Source organism: Chrysochloris asiatica, unplaced genomic scaffold (genome assembly GCF_000296735.1).
Source record: "Chrysochloris asiatica unplaced genomic scaffold, ChrAsi1.0 scaffold00117, whole genome shotgun sequence".
Taxonomy (NCBI): domain Eukaryota; kingdom Metazoa; phylum Chordata; class Mammalia; order Afrosoricida; family Chrysochloridae; genus Chrysochloris; species Chrysochloris asiatica.
Genome location: NW_006408635.1, coordinates 6,123,507 through 6,144,959, shown reverse-complemented (window position 1 = coordinate 6,144,959; position 21,453 = coordinate 6,123,507). Strand labels below are relative to the sequence as shown.

At 45.0% G+C, this 21,453-nt stretch overlaps 1 protein-coding gene across 2 annotated transcripts in view; it reads right to left on the bottom strand.

Moving 5' to 3' along the window:
- ARID1B (AT rich interactive domain 1B (SWI1-like)) overlaps positions 1–21,453 on the bottom strand; it is a 533,326-nt gene that overhangs the window by 76,237 nt on the left and 435,636 nt on the right. For both annotated transcript variants that reach the window (XM_006868451.1, XM_006868450.1), the window contains one exon: positions 13,010–13,165. In XM_006868451.1, coding sequence (XP_006868513.1) covers positions 13,010–13,165 — 156 coding nt within the window. The remainder of the gene's footprint in view (positions 1–13,009; positions 13,166–21,453) is intronic.

Below are 21,453 nucleotides of genomic sequence, written 5' to 3'. Positions count from 1 at the left end.
CTGAGTCCATGAATTGACACTCGAAGCCCATATCAAGGGGGTAGGTCCTAATTAGAGAGTCCCCTGTTAGAAACAAGAAACAGCCTCCCCCTTTCCATCTCCTTGGAACTTTATCCATTTAACTCCGAAACTGGGGTATAAACGGCTTCTACAGCCTCGGAAACCCTGTGCAGGGTCACTATGAGTCGGAACCAACTCCACGGAACTTATCAACAACAACACAGGCTTCAAATGGCCCAAGGGCAGCTTAAGAGGTGACAGTGGGTCTGAAGACTGGTTCTGACACTTGCTCCTGGCAGGACCTGGAACAAGTTACTTCATCTTTCTGAAAACGAATTGTCATCCGGTCTATGTTTAAGGCGACTAGCTCAGTGCCAGGAGCACAGTTACCTAATCAATTACAGCTCCTATTATCACCCAGCGGAATACTGGTCAGTGGTTCAAACCCACCAACTGCTCCTCAGAAATCCTATACACGGCCTCTATGAGTCAGACACGATTCGACAGCACTTAACATCATCAAGAACAACAACCGTAACTACAGCAACGTCAATACCCTTTTCTCTACCATCTTCTAAAAATGTGAGCATGGGGAAGAGAGACTGGTTCAAGCCGCCCACCATACCCCGACTGCTTAGGCGATAGCATATCTTTCTCCTTCCAATAAACAAGAACCCAATACATAAGCCAAGCAAAATATGAGAGGAAAAGCCAGGAATGAGAAGTACAATCTTCTTTCCATGTTTCTCTAATAGATTAGTAATTTGTTGGCACCAGCTTTGACAGAAAACAGATGGAGCCAGCATTAGGCACAATGGAGGCAGCAGATGCTGGGCCAGCCCACCTCAGCTGGACGGGCCTCACAGCCAAGTCCAAGGGCCCCCAGTCTTCAAGGGGATTCAGCCTGGCACATCAGCCTTGGAAAACCAGTGACCAAATGAATTCAGATTTCAACTCACCAGGAGCTGTAATCAAGCGCCAGACAGAGGCAGCCGGAGCGAGCCTCCATTGAAGTCAGCATTCTTATTTTAGGAGGATCACAAATAACTGTGTACCGGGGTTCCAGAACACTTCAATTTGTAAGCTGTCATTATTCTAAACTTACTGGTTTTCGTGAGTCATTACAAGTTTCCATAGACCTGGGAAGGTTTGCTTCCAGGCTGTGGAGAACCAAAAGGAAGCTCATACTTGTGTGAGAACTGTTAATTTGACCCTGGGTGGAAGAAAGGAAATGCACAACTAGCTTATGTGCTAGAAACGGGTTTGGGAATTAGGGCCGGGTATGCATTCATCTTCCTGTTTAGCCAATTATCTTTTCATTTTTTTATGGTAGTGTACTAAACCAAAGGGAAGAACAAGCCAGTGCCATCGAGGCAATTCTGCCTCACAGTGACCCTGCGTGACAGAGCACAGCTGCTCCACAGGGCTCTCAAGGTTGGGGTCTTTACATGAGTAGACAGCCTTGGCTTTCTCCCTTGGAGCAGTTGGTGAGTTTCAAACCACCAACCTTTCGGTTAGCACACCAGTGCTTAACCCACTATGATATCACAGTGCTGTAGAACATGATTTTGTAAGTTACAGTGAATGATATTATAATTCACAGACAAAAGCAAGCACTCTGGTAGTGCAACCATTAAGCACTTGACTGTTAACAGAAAGTTGGCAGTTTGAACCCACTCTGGCAATGTGCTCCCATTGAGGATGCTATGGGAGTAGTTCTACTTGGTCACACAGGGTTGCTATGAATTGCCATTAACTTGATGGTACCCAACACTTACAGCTGGCCAACCATAACCACAGTTAAGACTAAGACTATTGTATCATGTGGCCAAACACATCTCCATACCCTAGCCTCTGTCAACCAGCGATGCGAATCCTGTCCTTACAGGGTTTTGCCTTCTCTGGAATGTCCCAGAAATCCAATTAGAGTTGCAGTCTTTTTCAGTTTGCTCGTTTCACTTAGCTTTCTGCTTCTAAAATCCATCCATTCAGCTGCCTGGAGCAGGTTCATTCCCTTCCACTGCCCGGTCACATTCCTCTCTGTGGACACCTGGGATGTTTCCAGTTTTGGGGCAATTATGAATAAAGCTGCTAATGACATTTGCCTACAGATCTTTTGTGTGGACATATGCTTTCCTTTCTCTTGGTAAAACCCTAGGAGTGGTGTTGCTGGGTTGTATGGTAAGTGAATGTTTACCTTTATACGAAAAGATCACACTGGGGCTGGACTATTTTGCATTTCTGCCAACAAATGTGTGAGAGTTCTAATTACTCACATCCTCGCCAGCACTTGGTATTGCCAACTTAAGAAAACACCCACCAGTCCTGCTAATAGGTATGCAGTGGGCATCATTGTGGCTTTAATTTTCATTCCCTAGTGATGAATAGGAGTCCTGGTGTGGTGCTGTGGGTTAATGCACCAGACTGCAAAGCCATTTGAATTGCAAGGTTGGCGGTTCAAGCTCACCAGTTGCTCCTAGGAAACCCTATACAGGGTTGCTATGGGTTGGAACCGACTCTACGACACTTAACAACAACAACAAAAAACAAAGGTGATGAATAATTTGGAGCATTTCTATGTACTTAGTTGCTGTTACCTTATGAGTATGAGGGGGCTTCCAAAGGTTCCTGGAAAAATGGAATTAAAAAATAATGGCAAGTTTTCTGCAAATTTTTGGAAGCTCTTATAAGTATTTAAATAAGATCTTTCCTGTACACATATATATAAAATTAACATTTACGTTTAAAAAAAAAAAAATTCTTCCAAGTAGATCTGTCTACTCAGACCTATCTATCACTCCACGTCCCTCTTTGAGGTGCTGTTTTCAGGGGGAGATGGAACACATATTTAAGCAGACCACCAATGCAGGTTCAAGAGGAACGCTGACTTCTTTCATGCTGGATTACATCTTACCATTGGTTTTGTTTTTCTGAACTGCTGTTTAAGGCAGGATGCTCTTTCTAGGTCACCATGCATTAATTAAGAAATCTTCGAAATGTAAAAGTCAGAAGAGTATTGCGCAAAGTGCGCAAAGAGGAGGAAAGAGTCATCGTCTTACTGACACGAGCACTCCAGTTGTTGCGACATTTATAGGACAAAAGTGAGTTCCCTGAAAAAAACGAACTGCCAAGTAAAGAAGATCAGTGCAGAAGTACGGTCAGAGAGAGAGAGAGAGACAGACAAGACCCGGAATCCACCGCCTAAAGATGAACGCCTTCTTCAGCATTGGGGAGTGAGTCCAGTACTCATCAAGCATCAAGACAGGGCTGACAGGGGATGGCTGTGTCTCTGGGTTACTTACTCTCAGGAAAAACTTTTCATGGACCACTGTGTTAAGTACTGGGGAGTCCACATTGGGCTTACCTTCTGGGAACAGAAGACAGGCATATGCATCAATACAGACAATGGCACATGGTGATAAGAACTTTGACAGAGCAGTGTGGCAGGAAGGGCTGCCTAAGAGGTGGCCAGGAGAGCCACACAGGAACATGCTACTTTCAGGATGCACACGATTCAAATTCATGTCTCAAACAGGAACGGAGACCACAGAAAGAGTAAGTATTGACAAAACAAGGAAAGACGGCTGCTCCTAACCCAGGAGTCAAATCTGGACCACACACTAAAATCTCTATGACAAGAAATGGAAGCATCTGAGAGTCTGAAATCACTCTCGTCACACACACACTGGGTTCAGAATGGCTGGACCCCGGGTCCCATGAAGATGCCAGCCTAGGAGACCCTAGGGGGATACTCCACTGTCACAGTCAGAGACTGCAGAGGGGCATGTGCCCCCCATCAGAGGAGCCATTCCAACAGTTCATTTCCTTTCAACAAAGCTCTGACTACCCGGCACATCTATGAAGTCAGGAGAAGGACGCTGCAAAGCTTAAGGTGCACACAGTGTTTCCTCACTGGAACTCAGGATGGCCACAGCCAGGACCTACCTGTAACACAGAGTAAAACCAGCTGTGGTCCAGTTGGTTCTGACTCACGGTGAACCCACACACACCGGAGTAGAACTGAGCTCAGGGGGTGGGGAGGTCCCAATGGTTGAGTTTTCAAAAGTTTACCTTCAGCTGTCTTTTCTGAGGCACCTCTGCAGTTACTAAATGCCATCAAGTTGGTTCCGACTCACCTCACCCTGTATAGGGTTTTCTGGGAGCGGCTGGTGGGTTTGAACTGTTGGCCTTGTGGTTAGCAGTTCCATGGGACTCCCCTGGGTGGACTCAATTTGCCCACCTTCGCAGTGTGTTAACTGTGGGGACCACCCAGGAACTTAAAGTAGAGAGTAAAAAGCATCACACACCATGATTTAGAATAGTGGCACTGTGGGTCGGCAGCAGCGCAAAGCCATCAGCCATCTGTGAGAGAAAGATGAGGCTATCTGCTCCCATAAAGATTTAGAGTTATGGGAACCCTCTATGGGGTCGCTCGAAGTGGGAATCAACTCAATGGCATTGAGTTTAGTAGATGTGGCTGCCCTCACTCTTGAATGCTGCTGACTGTAAACAGTGAGATGAAATAATCAGCTTTATCCCAGTCAAAGACTGAGCCATGGTATGGTGCTGTAGGATAAGCAATGGACCAGCTGCTCCCAGAAACCCTCTACACGGTCGGTGTTAATCAGAATTAATTCAACAGCACGTAACAACAGTCAAAAATTAAAGTTGTTTTATGTTTTTGTCTCTTTAAGTTGATTTGTACTCTAAGTTTTCATTCCTTTTTCTTTTTTTATTCCCATTTTGATAAAACGATGATTATCTCCTAAGAAAAAATTCAAGATTAAATCTTACAACTTGAAGGCAGAATTTGAACACCAAGAGAAGAATAACTGCTTTAACCGACTTTTTTGCTCTAAAATGATCTAATTCAATCGGTTTCCTTATATTAACAAAATAGAGATTTAAAAGATTTCATTAACAAAACACTGTGGACTATGAAATATTTTTGTCTAGCAGTGCTGATTTAACCATAGGGGACTGGGCAGTGTTTTGTTCTGTTGTATGCAGGGCCACTGTGAGTCAGAGTTGACCCCACAGTCCTCACCACCACCACCACCACCAACAACAACAACATTACAGGAGGTGGCAACTTCATCAAATTTTCTGAGGGGACTTGAAAAATTTCTTGAAAAAAAAATTCCATTTTTCCATGACCTTTAGAAGCCCTTCATATTACAACCTGTTTCAAGAACAAAAGCCATTAGACTCAGGGGTGGTGGGTGGTGGGCAGAGACCAGCCTTAGGGTAGCCCCTGAGGAACACGGTGTTGTCGTCAATGTGTCCTCCTACAGAAGCCAAGATAAGGTTTGCTTCAGTCAATAACCAGACTGACAAGAGTGGAGACTGAAATCCTGGGTCACACAGTGACCCCAAGGATAGCATGAACCTATGAGGTGGCCCGTCAATGTGTGACAGTGACACCCTGCGCCGTCTTGAAAGGGACAGCTGTGGAGTAAACTGATTGGTGTGCAATTCAGTCTTTTGGAACTGCATTCCATTCAGTGGGATATCATTTCGAGTTTGCTCAATTTGAGAGACGCAGATTTTAATGAATGAAGGGAAAAGATGAGTTCAGATGGCATGTAATTTTAGAGAAGGAATTTTTAAATCTTTCTGAGAAGCACCTTTCCCAAGTAATTTAGAAACAAAAGGTTCATCATATGCACCTACTTGTAAGCCCCCGATGTCCTCAGGCAGCGTTGTAAGAAAAAAACAAAACAAAACTAGGGCATGAGACGAAGGCTGTATCAGCAAACCACCTGAGCAGCTGTGTGCCACGGCCCTTTGTGGCTCCTATCCGTGAGTACAAATTGGGGGATACATTTTACTCTCGGTTTTGTTTTTCTTAACTGATATTTAAGGCATGGTGCTTTTTCTAAAAGTTAACATACATTTAAAAAAATCTTTAAAATGTAAAAGTAGTAACAACATTACATAAAGCCTGTAAAAGAAGAGGGGAAGACTCATCATGTTACCAGATCGGCCACGTGAGAATTCCTGTGAGCTACCCAAGGTCATACTGCTTATTCAGAAGAAAATGAAGACGAGAGCCTTGGTTTTTTTTATAATTAGTGACAAATGTGCAAAACGTACTTGTGAGTGGTCAACATGACAACCAAGGAGCTATGGAACCAACAACATCTTTGTCCTTCAGAAACGGAGAGGATGTGAGGAAGATTGTTGATGCCCACTCTTTCTCACCCACATTCCTTCATTACCAGTTAACCTGCTCATGAGAGCAAGCCCCCAGGCCACCTTCACACACAGATACTTCCTACAGGTATGTTTTTTTTGACATGTGCTTGCTTGAAGGTAGAAAAGCACATGTCATAAAAAAACACAGCAACGATACATTTTTGCCCATTTAGACTGACTTCATCCCATTTGTCGAGTTCATGATTCAGACTTTTACAGTATTCGTATGTTGCTAAGGTGTCCCACTTCTCAATGGTATAGGGAACTTCTCTCTTTTCTGCAACTTTTTTTTGTTTTGTTTTTTTAAAAGGTGTTATTGTGGATTGAGTGACAGTTTACATGAGAGAACGTCGATTTTACACCATCGTTTCATTGTAATGATTACAATCTCCTCCACACATCATCATTCAACAGTACTTGCTTTCACTATTTGTTGGATTGTTTTGGGGATGTAAGCAAAAACACTCAGGAATATATAATCATTTAAACAACCAAAGGGCACATTCTACAAGCCTGCCTCCTGGCCGCCAGCACACAGCCTTTCTCTTTTCATGAGTCTAGTCCTAAGTTGCTCTCTCTCTCCAAGTCATCCATCATCTCTGCTTCCATTTCTGGTGGTGTTTCCTTTCTGCAGCATTTATGATACGTGTCCCTTCCTGTCATCCAAAAATGCTTCTTGCTCTTTGAAGGCCAACAGCATTCTCTTGGCTTTCTTTGGTAGCAAGAAGACCCAGGAGCCAGCAAGCCTGGTATGAAGTCGGTCTCACTTGGTCTGAATGTTAGCTCTACCCACTGTGAGGGATAATCCACCATGGCATGAGATTTTCTTGCTCCCAAAGTGCAGAGCACCTCACAAGCTTCACAATGATTAGGGAACAGGTTCGGCTGCTGGGCTGAGACTTCTGGCCTGACCAGTTAGCCATGGGCCACCGGGGAGGGTGTCACCTGTCTTGTCACCTCGACACCTGTCCAATGGCATCATAAAGTACCTTTGACAGAGCATGTTGTGAGGATGGAATCAACTAGTATACAGCAAATACTTTGAATGACATCAGTACCGTGGAGTAGGTTACGATTCATGGCAACTCTATAAATCATTGCGGGAGCAGAAAACCTCATCTTTCTTCCATGGAGTGACTGGTGGGCTCAAACCGCCTATCTTGTGGTTCGCAGTCCAGTGCTTATTGTATGGAGCTCCTCATGTTACACTGTTATTCGTAACAACAATTTTGAAGATCCTGCTTCTGATGATAAAACCCTTGCCAATAACAACCGTCATTTCTTTTCCTGAGACCGCTAAGAAACTGACGAAATGCATCTGGATTAGAAGAGGGCCAAATGGATGAGAACAGTGACCTCTGGGCGTCACCACGCTTGGGACTCTCTCCAGAGACATGCAAACTTACAAGGAGGGAAAGTGCCTTGAATATTTTACTAAGAACCTGAAGAGCTAATTAAGAAAACCCACTGCCCCTGAGTCAATTCCAAGTCCTAGTAACCCTATGTAAAGTCTCTAAGGCTGCAAATCTTTATGGGAGCACAAAGTCTCCTCTTTCTCCCGCAGAGCGGCTGGCGGATTTGAACTGTTGACCACACGGTTAGCAGCTCAACACTAAACTAGGGATTCTAGTTAATTAAGAGGAGGAATTTAAAAATAAAATCTTTACTTGTGTCCCTGTTTAAAAGATCAACAAAGAGAGAGATGCAAAGGAAAGACCATTTATTGGACAGAACAATCTGGTACAAGGAACATTCCCTGCCACGTAGTGCTGAGTGAGGGAAAAGAACGAAAGCAAGGAAAGGTGACTGGTTTGGCTGCGAACACAGAAAACATCAGGATACTGAATTGTAAGCACGCAGCAGAGAGAACCATCCAGGAACCCATCCATCACATAGTGCATGTCATGTGGTGAGAGACAGCACTTGGAGAGGGAGAAATCACTAGAGACAGTGGACATGCAGACGCAAGGAAGGAGGAACATTTCCATTTCTCAAAGACCAGAAAGGCTGAGTAAGAAAGACATCATCTTTCATCTTTGCTCAACTTTAACTTGCGGTCCCATGAAGTTGAAGCAACATTTACACTCAGAACATTAAAACCACAAGCAATTTGCTACTCCCATCGAGGGTGGCAGCCTGGATGGGAATCCTCCCAGATTCGTGGGTCTTTGAGAAAAATCGGAATGGCCAGTGATTCTGGAGAACTGAGGGTACTATCCAAAAGCCAGACCCATTCTTGAGGACTCCTCTGCCCTGCTGCTATCTCCATCAGCACACGCACTCTATCTCAGTTGTTCTAAGACTCCTCAGATGCTCCAAGGCTTAGTCTTCACTCATGAGTTGTTAACAGGAAAGGAGCAGGTTTCAAAATGAGATACTTAGTTGTTGTTATGTGTGACATGAGTTGACACCAACTCACAGTGACTTTACATGAGTGGACTTCAAAGAGTTCGTGGAAAAATGAAATGAAAAAATAATGGAATTTTTCCATAAACTTTTTGAAACCCCTTCATATAGTAGAGTTGATGTTGTTATAAGTGTTGTTGAACCAGTTCCAACCCTGTAATAGGGTTTCTAAGGAGTGGATGGTGAGCTTAAGTTGCCAATCTTGTGGTTCAAATGGACCTGGCAGTCCAGTGCATAGAGAAGAACTGTCCTATAGGGTTTTTGAGGCTGTAATCTTTATGGGGAGTCCCGGTGTGGAACTCTGGGATAATGCACTGGACTACAAGGCTGGTTTGAACTGCAAGATCGGCGGTTCAAATTCACCAGCCACTTCTTGGAAATGGGTTGCTATGGGTCGGAACCAACTGGAAGGCACTTAACAAGCACAGTCTTTAAGGGAGCAGACCACCAGGTCTTGTTCCTTTGGAGTGGCTGGTGGGTTTGAACCACTGACCTTTGGATTAATAGCCAAGTGTTTACTGGCAGCAGCCAATTTCTAAGATTTACACAAAGTCCTTGTAATGTTTCAAGGACCACATCCTAGAAAGTGTTACCCCCCAATTCTTAGAACAAGGCTCTAACTTTGCCTTTGATCACATTCTAGCCAAACGCCACAGTTCATGTGCATGCCACAAGCTGATGGATGGCTAGTTGCCATAGAGTGGCCGACTCACGGTGACGTCACGAAGCACAGAAGGAAACACTGCCTCGCTTGGACCATCCTCACAGTCACTGGGCTGTTTGAACCCAGTGGTGAAGCTACTGCTTTCAAACTCTCATGCGGGGTTTGCTCCCATTGTTCTCACTGGCCCTCGACTTTTTTAGCAACCATGTGGTTCTCTTCCGATCCTTTCTGATGACGTGTCCAAAGTTGGCATGGCGACATCTTTCCATCCTCCCTTTTAAGAGCATTCAGTTGTTATTTCTTCTACTAATTTTTCTGGCCGTCCATGGTGTATTCAACTTTCCTTGCTAACACCATAATTAAAGGGGTCAATTTCCCTTAGATCTTTCTGTTTCATTGTCTAGATTCACATGCATGTGAGGCAAGTGAAAAGATCATGGCTGGATCATCAAAGTGACATCTTTGCTTTCGAACGTATGACCTCCTTTCCCCAAATTTCGCTAGAAGGTATCTTCCTTCCTTGCAGTCAAAGACTCACTAAGTGGAGATTTCACTCTTCCCAGGGAAGGGGATGTTCTCAGGGCAGCTCCACTCATCGTCTCAGCTCAGCTCCCACATCTACCTGCCACAGTGACCTGTCAGGGAGCAGTGTGGAACTGTGGGGCTGTGAAATTCCAGGGGCTTTCTGGAATTCGTAACAGGGAAAGCTGTTGTTGCTAGGTGCTGCTGAGTTGGTTCTGGCTCATAGCAACCCTATGTACAACCGAATGAAACACTAGCAGGTTCTGTGCCACCCTTACACATTTTTGTTATGTTTGAGCCCACTGTTGCTGCTACTCTGTCGTTCCATCTCATTGGGGTTCTTCCTCTTTTTTGGTGACCCTCCACTTTTCTAAGCATGATGTCCTTCTCCAGGGACTGGTCCTTCCTGACATTATGTCCAAAGTATGAGAGACAAAGTCTTGCTATGTTAACTTCTAGAGAGCTTTCTGGCTGTACTTCTTCTAAGACAGAAGTACAACCAGAAAGCTGTAGTTGTTCATTCTTCAGGCAGTCCATGGTACTTTCAATATTATCTACCAATTGTTGTTGTTGTTAGGTGCCATTGAGTTGGTACCAACTCATAGACACCTTATGCATAGCAGAATGAAACACTGCCCGATCTGGGCTAACCTCACTACTATTGCCATGCTTGAGTTTATTGATGCTGCCACTTGGCCAATCCATCTCGTTGGTGGTCTTCCTCTTTTTCTCTGACCCTCCATCTTACCAAACATGATATCCTTCTCCAGCAACTGCTCTCTCCTGACAAAATGTCTGAAATATGAGAGATGAAGTTTGGCCATCTTGGCCTGCAAGGAGCACTCTGGCTGCACTTCTTCCAACACAGATCTGTTGGTTCTTTTGGCAGCCCATGGCACTTTCAATATTCTCCTCCAACACCATTAACTCTAAAGCATCCATTCTTCTACCGTCTTCCTTATTCATTGTCCAGCTTTTGTATGCTTATGAGGTTATTGAAAATACCATGGCTTGGGTCAGGCGCACCTTAGTCCTCAAGCTGACATCTTTGTTCTTCAACACTTTAAAATAATATTTACTATTACTATAAATCAAATGCACTGATTCTTCTGTTGTCCTTAATCGTTGTCCAACTTCCACATACATATGAGGCAACTGAAAATAGCCTGGCTTGAGTCAGGTGTAACTTACTCCTCAAACTGATCTCTTTCACTCTTGAGCACTTTGAAGAAGTCTTTTGCAGCCAAATTGCCTAATGTAATACATCACCTGATTTCCTGGCTGCTGTCCCCATGAGCGCTGATTGTGGATCCAAGCTAAATGATGTCTTTGACAACCTGTCTACTATGGGACTCTGCAGGTATTTAAAATATCAGTGGTATAGCTTTCCGGCATCACAGCAACACACAAGCCACCACAGTATGCAAACTGGCAGATGAGTGGTGGAGGAAACTGTTTGTGGCACAGTAAGGAGGCTCTAGAGAAAACTCCAGAAGTCCGTGTTCACTCCAACTGTCACTCTGGGCAGTTTAGACAAAGACAGAAGGGACTCAATACAAAGTTGTATGGGTTGAATGTTCTAAGACCATTTTCAGAGCTTCTGATAAAACTGGAAAGTCTACAAGGTCATGCAAAACTATGAGGCCATGGTGACCCTGATAAAAGTGCTTAGCACTCGCCTGTTGAAGAGCACGTACCCATCACGGCACTTTCCAGATGCAAAGTGCTAGAAACAGAAGGGTAGGGTTCTGAGGAGGTGACAGTCTTCACTTGTGAGCGTGTTGTCGGGCAAGAGCAGCACATTGAGCCTCAGGAGAACACCTTGTGCTCAACAGATGCAAATGCCTGAGAGAACAGTGAAGCTTTGATATGGGCTGACTGGATGTGGCCAATACTTTTTACGCCACTTTGCTATGTAGCTAGGATCATCTTCCCTGGAATCTTTCTGACTTTTTCAGAAGCAAGGAACCTGGGAAATGAGCCAGGTCATCTTATTCTTTCTAAATTGCCCATTAATGTCTAATTTAAATAAACAAAAAATAAAGAAGGTGCTAAATGTAAATGCCTTCTTGTCAAACGTGACTTAGGAGTGAAAAAAAAAATATATATATATATACATATATATATATATATAGAGAGAGAGAGAGACAGGCATCTATCAGGATAGCAGGGTTAAGGGCCTTGGTGGAAGGATTCTCTGTGTGCTGACAAAACATAAGCCTCAGAAGGCAGAGTGAGACCAGCATGTGGGGGGGGGGGGGCACGTTTCCAATGGTTTTCCTGCTCTCCCCAAGTGTCCTCTTTGAAAGGCAGGTCTGATTCTGGAGGGGCTCACGATCTCCTACAAGGATGTAACTAATGCGTGGGAGGAATGGAACTGATGGGGACACACCGGGAGAGCTCCTGGTCCAACATCTTCTCAGAAGCGAGCAAACTGCCTGGGTTTCTTGGTGCTGCTGTAACACACAGAAATTTGTTTTCTCTCAGTGTAGGAGGCTTGAGGTCCTAATTCAGGCTGTGCACTCTCTCTCTGTGGGCTATGAGGGAGCATCCAGCTTCTCTAGCTGACCATCCTTGGGAGTTCCTGGAGGCTGACTGCTCTGCCTCATCTTCAGAAGGTGTTGGTCCTCCCTCGGGGTCTTGTTTCCAAGCCTTATTTGCTCTCTAAATCTCACAAGTGAAGCCTACATTCATTTGGCCTCATTCACAAAACAAGGAAACTGGATTACACCCATAGGTGAAGGAGTTAGGATTGGTAACACATATTTTGAGGGGATACACTCAACCCACAACACTATTAAACAGATAATTTCTCAGAGGGTGGGGAAAGGCATGACCAGAATTCAGCACAATGAAACACCCGGCTTTTAAACGGGAAGCTTTTTGAGGACTAGTCTGTGTCATTTTCTCCGACATGGGTGTGCTCCTTCCTTGTAACACACAAGGACAAGTACTCACCTCAGTGTTCCAGGCATGAAGTGCTTACCGATCTGAGCTGCTATTCCTATGCTTCCCATCGTCATGGGCAACTAAGTAAAGGGTGTGGGCTTATGTTTTCCTCACAGCTCTGCCAGCTCAACAAGAACGGAATCTTAAAAGACGCTCATAAACTAGGATCTTGAGAAGCTAGCATGCAAACAGAATTTGCCCAGTGTGCCCCACCCCCCCCCCCCCGGAGGATGCGCAGCAGCTTGCTGGTTCTATTCTTGTTTTCATTACCTTGTGGTCCATAGTGGCTCATCTGCGGACCGTAAGACCCACTGGTGCTGCTCTGCTGAAAGCTACTGATTCCAGGGTGCGGTGACATGGACGGTCCTGTCTGCTGAGGTCCGTACTGGGACATCTGAGGGGTTCTTTGTGAGCCTGTCATAAAGCCTATGTGGAAGAGAAACGGGGACATGTAAGTGTGGTGTTTCAGATTCGGTATACACTGGTCCCCAACAGCCTGGAAGGCAGATGGGGAGGAAAGGGCTGGAGCTATGAGGCTCCCCTGAACTAAAGGATCCTCCAAATACATCTTGAACCTGGTGTGGAGGATCTGGAAGGTCAGACAACCCCATGGCCTACCTTGGTCCTAACCTTGAACTCTTATGAGAGTTCCTGGGCATCCACAGATCATGCATGGACTTGAACTAGGGAACAGGAGAAACAACGGAGAAGAGCAACAGGGGGAGCTGGGGCCCTCTTATGGGAAACCCTCCACTCCTGCCAGGGCCACTGCCCACTTTCTGACCTCCTCTGGGTCTTCAAAATCTTAGGCCTCTCTTGAACCTGGGCCAATCCCCAGCTCCTTGCGCATACTCCTTTTTCTCCTCTGGTCTCCTAAATAGCAGACTTATGAAGACCCGATCCACTGGATTGCTTAGCGGCGCATCTCATACCAAACTTGAGGGTCTGAAGTGTATCCCTCAGACCTGTTCCACCTGGGGGCATTCCCACCTCCATAAACTGCAACAGGGCTCAACCCCAATGCGCTCTCATTTCCTCCCTTCCTTCTATCTTGTAGCTGCAGTCTGTCCGTCATTCAGTCCTGTTGTCTCTGCTTAAGAGACAGGTCCTCAGCCAGTCACCCTCCCCAACCCCCACCCTGGTTTAGTGACAGCACAGGTGCCCAGGCCACAATCTTTCTTGCCCACTGTCTCAGCCTCTCTCTTTTGGTTCATTTCCCACAAAGCTACCAAAATTCACTTTCCAGAAACTCTTCTGCATAAAAGCTTCCCAGTGAACCTGGGTATAAAATGTAAGCATTTATCTTTGCCGATGGGATCTTTCACGGGCTGGCAGCCGCTCTGCTGTTTTCATCCCATTTCTTACAGCTTCATCTCACTACCTTATACAGCCCAAAACGTCACGCCATTTCCCCCTGCAAACTTCCAGCACAAAAGCTTGTTCCTGCCTCCCTTCACATGGCTGAAGATTCCTTCGTCTGCAGGTAAGTCTTGTCTGACCACCCACCCACTTTCGTCTCTCACTCACCTCTTGTCAGAGGACTGATGATCTGTAATCATTTTGCTATATTTCTGACTTATCCATTGTCTCTCTTCCCCCTTAGAACACAATTGGTCTGAGGGAAAGGACCAGCTTCTGTGTTCACCGCTCCATTTATTGGGGGTGGGGGTCAGGGGGTGTCCAGAGTGATTTCTAGTATGAGCCAGTGTTCAATTCCCCACACACCCCACAGTGTGCTGAGGACACAGAAGGTTTTTGGTGAGAAGCTTCCCCATTGTCGTTGTTGTGAAGTGCCATGAGTCGGTTTCGACCCATAGCGACCCTGTACAGGGTTTTCCATACGGATCCAGAAAATACAGCTGTCACTTTGCAGAGTTACAGTGTCAACAGGCAGCCTCCTATCGTAGTTTATGCAACTGCAAGTCAGTGTGGAGAACGAACGGGCTCCTTTCTAAGAGTTTGTACCAAATCAAGACATGAAGGAGAAAGCGCTAACATGCCCAGGCTCATCTAGGGCAGCTTTTAAAAGAAGACTGCAAAGCCCCAAAGTTGCCGTTGGTCAGAGAGCTCATGTGTCCTTTGTTCTAGAGCAGGGGTGGGGAATGTTTGGGCTGCTGGTGGGATAAGACCCATGAACTCTTTTGGTCTGGCTCACCAAGGCAACCGTACTTCCAGCTATCACATTTTGTTGTTGTTAAATGCCGTCGAGTTGGTTCCAACCCATAGCAACCCTGTATAGAGTTTCCGAGGAGCAGCTTTAGCTTGAACTGCCAACCTCATGGTTCAAACAGACTTCGCAGTTCAGTGTGTCAGCCCACAGTACCACACCAGAACTCCAGCCATCACATTAGGGGTGAGTTAATGAAATATTTGATCAAATATAGCAGGCTAAATTTTAAGTTGGTAATTTTTCCATGACCTGTGAATGATGCTATCAATTTTGGCAGAAAAGTGGTTCTCCACCCTTGCTCTGGAGAGAGCAGAGGGTAGACAGCTTCTTGCCTGCCCAAGGGGAGAAATGGGGGCAGTGGTTTCCAAAGACGGTCTCTTGAGGCAGCCAGGTGGTACGATGACTTGATCTGCGGAGGTTAAATGGTGGATGGTATTTACGAAGACCACTGTTTACACTTGAGTAAGAAAAAAATGTAAAAGCCCTTTTAACATAGCTCCCATCTAAAGGGACTCACATGAAACAAAAGCGGAGCTCTTCTTACTGTACTACTTAATTTATTTATAAAGATCAGCCTTAGGAGACTGAGCCGAATTGGAAGTTATCAGATAGAAATCATTACAGAAAAATGGTGGCTTTTTCAAATCTGAAAACAAACAGAAATCAGAACACTAAAATGACTATCAAGGATTGCATCTTAAGATGTTCCATGAAATATTTATCTAAGCCTTACTCTCAAATTCTCAAGAGTTTCAGATCGAGTTCTATTTAATAAAAAGCCTGTTTCAATTCTGCACAGATTCATTTCTTTTCTTCTATCCGAGCATGGCTACATTCCCTTTCAATGGCTAAGGGAAATACTACCAGCTCTTTAGTTAGCATTCAGTTTCACCTCATGGAAGTGCCCATGCTGCCAGAAGGAGCAGTTCAGATCCAGATAACATACAGTAGACAAAGACCAAAGTCATCGCTGGAGTCTACTCTAACTCATAGCGACTCCGCCGGACAGAGCATGACTGTGTCATAGGGTCTCTGGGGCTGTACCTCTTTATGGAAGCAGAATACCTCATCTTTCTCTTGTGGAAGAGCTGGTGAGCTCAAACCACTTGCCTTTTTGATTAGCAGCCTGATGCTTAGCCCATGGCGCAACCAAGGCTCTTTTCTGATAATCTAGGTTACCCATAAGCCTCTGGGGGCTCTTATTATAGGTTTAACATTTGTTCCAATGAGTTGCATTTAAGCAATGCCCTTAGACATATTATTTCTGATATGAAAAATACATGTCACGTTCCTCTGAAGCTATCTCAGTTGCCACTGACTGGCATTTTGCAGAAAATCAAGTTTGTGGAAAGACTCTAAAAGGAGGTAGAGTATCAGCAAAGTTAATCCAAATTGAATGTATCACAGCATCAAATTTCACAACCCAGCGACGCCTCTTCCCACAGAAATGACAAGTAGAAAGCTAATTTTGTTCTCTTTTTTTTTTTTGTCATGGCATGCTACTAACAAGAGCTTTGTACCCTTTTCTTTATATTTTCTGTGATACCTCCCCCCCCTTTCCATGCACCTCCCCCAAGACAACATAAGGGGAGGGCACCAACTTCCCTAACACCCCCTTTTACGCTGTTATCACCTTCCAGTAGATGGGGACCAGAAGACAGGGACTGTTTGTGTCACTACTGACAATCTAGTAGAAGACAGGCACGTAAATAAACACATTACAGTGGGTACTGACTGGAATTCTCTGTGTGACCTTAGGCAAATCGTATTATTTATCCGAACCTGTCTCTACATCTTAAAATGAGGGTGAGGTTGCTGAGAGGATCTACTGATATAACATAGGTGAAAGTGCGCTAGAATCTATAATGTGAAATACAGAGACTGGGATGACAATCATTTATAAACTGCCACGAATATCTTTTAACACCTTCATATCCTACATATTCAGATGGAGTTTCTAGCTGGAGATAAACATGCTAGTTTTATTTCTACATTTGTTTTTTATTTAAATATGTGGAGTCCAGGAGAATTGAGTACTAGCTAAATAATGGACATTTCTAATTGGGGAAAAAAGTATCCACAAAGGGAAGCAACTCTCCCCCACCCTGACTCCTTGGACTCAGGTTCCTGGCTAAGGGCAAATGGCTTTTCCAATGTATCCTTGCAAAGACAGCTTATAATGGGTAAACATACAGATACCATTTTGTGTTATTTTTGTAATCTTAGTTAAATACCAATTGTGGTATTTTATTCACCTTGGGGAAAAAACGCCAACCACCTGTTTTCCTTGAACTATCTATCTTGAAGGTTAGTATTACCTCCTGTGTTATTCTTTTCCTCCCAGCCCAAGAGGTTTCCCACCGTCTAGACGAACCATCGTTTATTAGCCCTGCGGAGATGGGCATGTGGACTGGGTCCAGTGTAGTGAGGACATCATGTCCCACTGAGGAAGTGAGATTTTCAGAATACAGCCCAGGAGCAGAGGGTCCTGGGATCATTAAGGAAGAGGAGCGGAGTGCGGGACCGTATCCAGAGAAGCAGTGATGCCCGAGATGGAGGCGCAGACAATGACTGGAGAGATGGAGCGGCTGGGGACCCTGGACTCAGGGAGGGAGAGGGGCTGTGTGCTGATGGCTGAGGGCCAGGCTTGCGGGGCTGTACCCTTTGTTTGAATGGTTATATATTCCTGAATCCTTCGGTGTATATCCAAAACAAAAACAAATCTTCTTGAATGATGATGCATGGAGGGGATTGTAATCATTGCAATGAAACAAAATACGATAGGATGAATGTAAAGCTGATGTTCTCCCACATAAACTATCACTCAAATCACAATAAAAACTTAAAAAAACAAACAAACATGGCTTGACTTTCAGTTTGAGAAACACAGTGATATGATCTGGTGGGCGTCAAATCAGTAGGGATTCCATGTGACCCTATTATGTGCAAGAGGACGAAACACTGGCCCCGTCCTGCACCGTCCTCACAGCTGTGGTTCCACTGAGACCACTGTTCCAGTCACTATGTCAATCCACTTCCTTGAGAGTCCTCCAGATTCTCAGGTGATTGGCTCAGCATACAGAATGAAAAAGCCTGGTGAAGGAATACAACTCGGATGCACACTGTTTGGATTTTAAACAATTCAGTGCCCCCGTTTCTGTTCAAACGACTGCTCTTGGTCTATGTACAAGTTCCTTCTGAGCAACGATGAGTGTTCTGGAATACCCATTCTTCACAATGTTGTCCATAGCTTGTCATGATCCACTCAGTCAAAAGCCTTTGCATCTTTCTGGTGTTCTCTGCATTCAGCCAAGATTTTTCTGACAAAAGCAATAATCTCTCTAGTTCCACGTCCTCATTTGAATCTGCCTTGAGTTTCTGGCAATTCCCTGATGTACGTTTGCAGCTCCTTTTGAATTATCCTCAACAAAGTTTTACTTGCATGTGATAATGATATTGTTCGATGATTTCTACATTCCACTGGGTCACCCTTCTTTGGAATGGCCACAAATATGGATGTCTTCCAATCGGTTGGCCAAGTAACTGTTTTCCTAATTTCTTAGCGTAGATGAGTGAGTGCCTCCAGTGCTGCATCAGTTTGTTGAAAGATTTCAATTTGTATTCTGTCAAAGCCTTGTTTTTTTCCCCAACATCTTCAGTGTAACTTGGACTTCTTCCTTCATTATCATCAATTCTTGAATATATGCTGTCTGACCAGCCTTCCGCTGAGCAGCCTCACACTGTGTGCGTGCGTGCGTGCACCAACACACGTGATCATCTCTCTGTCTCAGCACCCAGCACATAGGGCTCTAACCGCGCTGTCTCCACATCTGTCACCTCAGGGCCCAGCACACTGTCCATCACAACTGGAACCAAGTGTGCACATTTTCTGTGAGCAGTAGAGCATCTTCATCCAGAACCTATTTACTTTTCCTTTACAAAAAAAGTTCAATGAATTTGACTAGTTAGGTCCTCGTATTATGGTATATTGAAAAAAGTGCTTTGGGGGAACAGAGCTGGCTATTCCAGGCAGGACTGCATTGAGTAGGAACTGACAATTGGCAAAAGGACAAGGAGCAAAACGGTGCCATCACCTCTCCCCCTAAACACCATCTGGGGATTTCGTTGGACCCCCTCTACAGCACCACAGATGGGAACAGGTGGTCTCGGTAGGAACAGGCCCTGTCAGACTGTTGCTCCAGGCAGCATCGCTGTGTTCAAGCCTCAGTTTCCTTTTCTGAAGAATGTGAGAACCTCGTAAACAATGTCCAGGAGCACATGTCTAGGCAGCTGGTACACAGAGTGGACGTCTATGGTGATAATCATTATTACTGCTACTGTTAGTGCAAACCAAAAACCACACGCCCGCCACAAAGCCCAGTGCCTGTGAGTTGATTCTGGCTCTGAGCGACCCTATAGCACAGAGTACAATGAGGCCTTCCACGGCTGGGATCTTTACAGAAGTAGACTACCACACCTTTGTCCTGTGGAATGGCTGCTGGATTTGAACTGCTGACTTTTCGACTAGCAGCCAAGTATTTAACTATGGTGTCACCAGGGTTCCTTAGCTGCCATTAAGTTGGTTCTGACTCATAGCGAGTCTGTATTGTGTTGCCAAGGAAGGCACGGTTGGTGGGTTTGAACTGCTGACCTGATGGTTAGCAGCACACCAGGGCTCCTTATTGTCAATAGAGTGGTGGTGCGCTGTGGAGACGTTCCGACTCATAGCGACCCTGCATAGGGTTTCCAAGGCTGTAAATCTTTATGGAAACAGAAAGTCTCATCTTTCTCCGCAGAACAGCTTGTAGTTTTGAACTGCTGACCTTGAGGCTGGCAGCCCGACTCGTAATCACGACACCCAGCATTTCTGTCCTTTCTAAATGACTCCAAGTCTCCCACTCCTCTCCCCTGCCACGCTCCCCAATAAACCAACACTGTGAAGCCCTGCAGAAGGCGCTTTCTAAAATATGACTTGCATTATGGCAACACATCACACCTCCAAGCCCAGCCCCAGATAAAAGCTTCTAACCGCTTAAGGTTCAGTAACAGGAACTGAGCAGCTATACTTAGTAATACTAAGTTTAAACCTCAGACAGCAGAAACGCCGCTGTTCCCATTTCTCACTGTTGCTCAGTGCCAGGCATGCACCAAGGAAGAGTTTATTTAGTGAAGGATGGGTGTGTCGGGACAGGATAGGCACAAATGTGTGGTTCACAGATGAGCAAACAGCCACTCCAAGAAGAGAAGTTGGTCCCCAGGTTCCAGAACTGCCAAAGGATGTCCTCTCCAAGGTGGAATTCATTATTTACCAAGTGCAGTGCTGGGTCCACCCACCACACAGGGAGCCCGTACTTCTCAGTCTACCCCTGGCCACCTGCGTCAGGCCCACCACGAACTGAAACGAGCTCCCAGGTCAACCTCACACTCACTAATTAATGGGGGAGTCACCACCGGCCTAACTCTGCTGGGATGGATTCTTGTACTATTTTTCTTTCTCAGGACTTGCTGGAATTTAATTTTGAATATCCAAGTTTCTTGAATTGCTTGGTATTTGCACATGTCTTCATCTATTTTTATAATTTTGGAATCATGCTGCTTTTAAGTCATTATTTAGCATTTACTTTTCACTTTACTTTGTCTATTTTAACTGCTTTCATACTTTTTTTTCCTTTGCAGTTTCAATTGATTGGTGTTAATTCATGCATCGGAACTATATGGTATTAATAAGTCCTTTTGATTTTATCCTTTCAATTTTATTTCTCAGATTCTCATCTAGTCTGCTTCATGTTTACTTTCTGTTTCATTTTGTAACTTTATTACACATGTGAACACACACACATACATTATTCTGAGAGGTGGTAAGGGGTCTTCTTTAAGGCTGGCAGAATGCTGACACAATTAAGTCTTTTAAAAACTGCCTATACCCTGGAAAGGAGTCCTGGGGTAGCGCTGTAGCTTAATGTGCCAGACTGCAAAGCCATCTGAACTGCAAGGTCGATTTGAATCGCAAAGTCGGCAGTTCAAGCTCACCAGCTGCGCCTCGGAAACCCTATACAGGTTGCTATGGGTCGGAACCTACTCAATGGCACTTAACAACAACAAGAACAATACCCTGGAAGGAGTCCTGGTGTGGCATTGTGGGTTAATGCGGTGGACTGGTGGACTGCAAAGTTAGTTTGAATTGCAAAGTCAGTGGTTCCAGCTCACCAGCCGCTCCTCAGAAACCAAATGCAGGGTTGCTATGAGTTGGAACCTACTCGACAGCACTTAACAACAAAATACTTTGGAAGGTGGAATCCCTAACAATTTTTCACCAGGAAACTCAAGGAAACCTTACTAAACCCAGTCTCCCGCGGTCTGCCCCGCTCATCAGAATCTAATCCTAATCCCTAGGGAATTGCTCTGTTGTTGTTGTTGTTGTTGTTGTTGTTGTTGTCAGGTGCCATCGAGTTGGAACCGACTCATAGCGACCCCATGCACAGTAGAACGAAACAGTGCTCGATCCTGGGCCAACCTCACTACCGCTGCCACACTTGAGTCCATC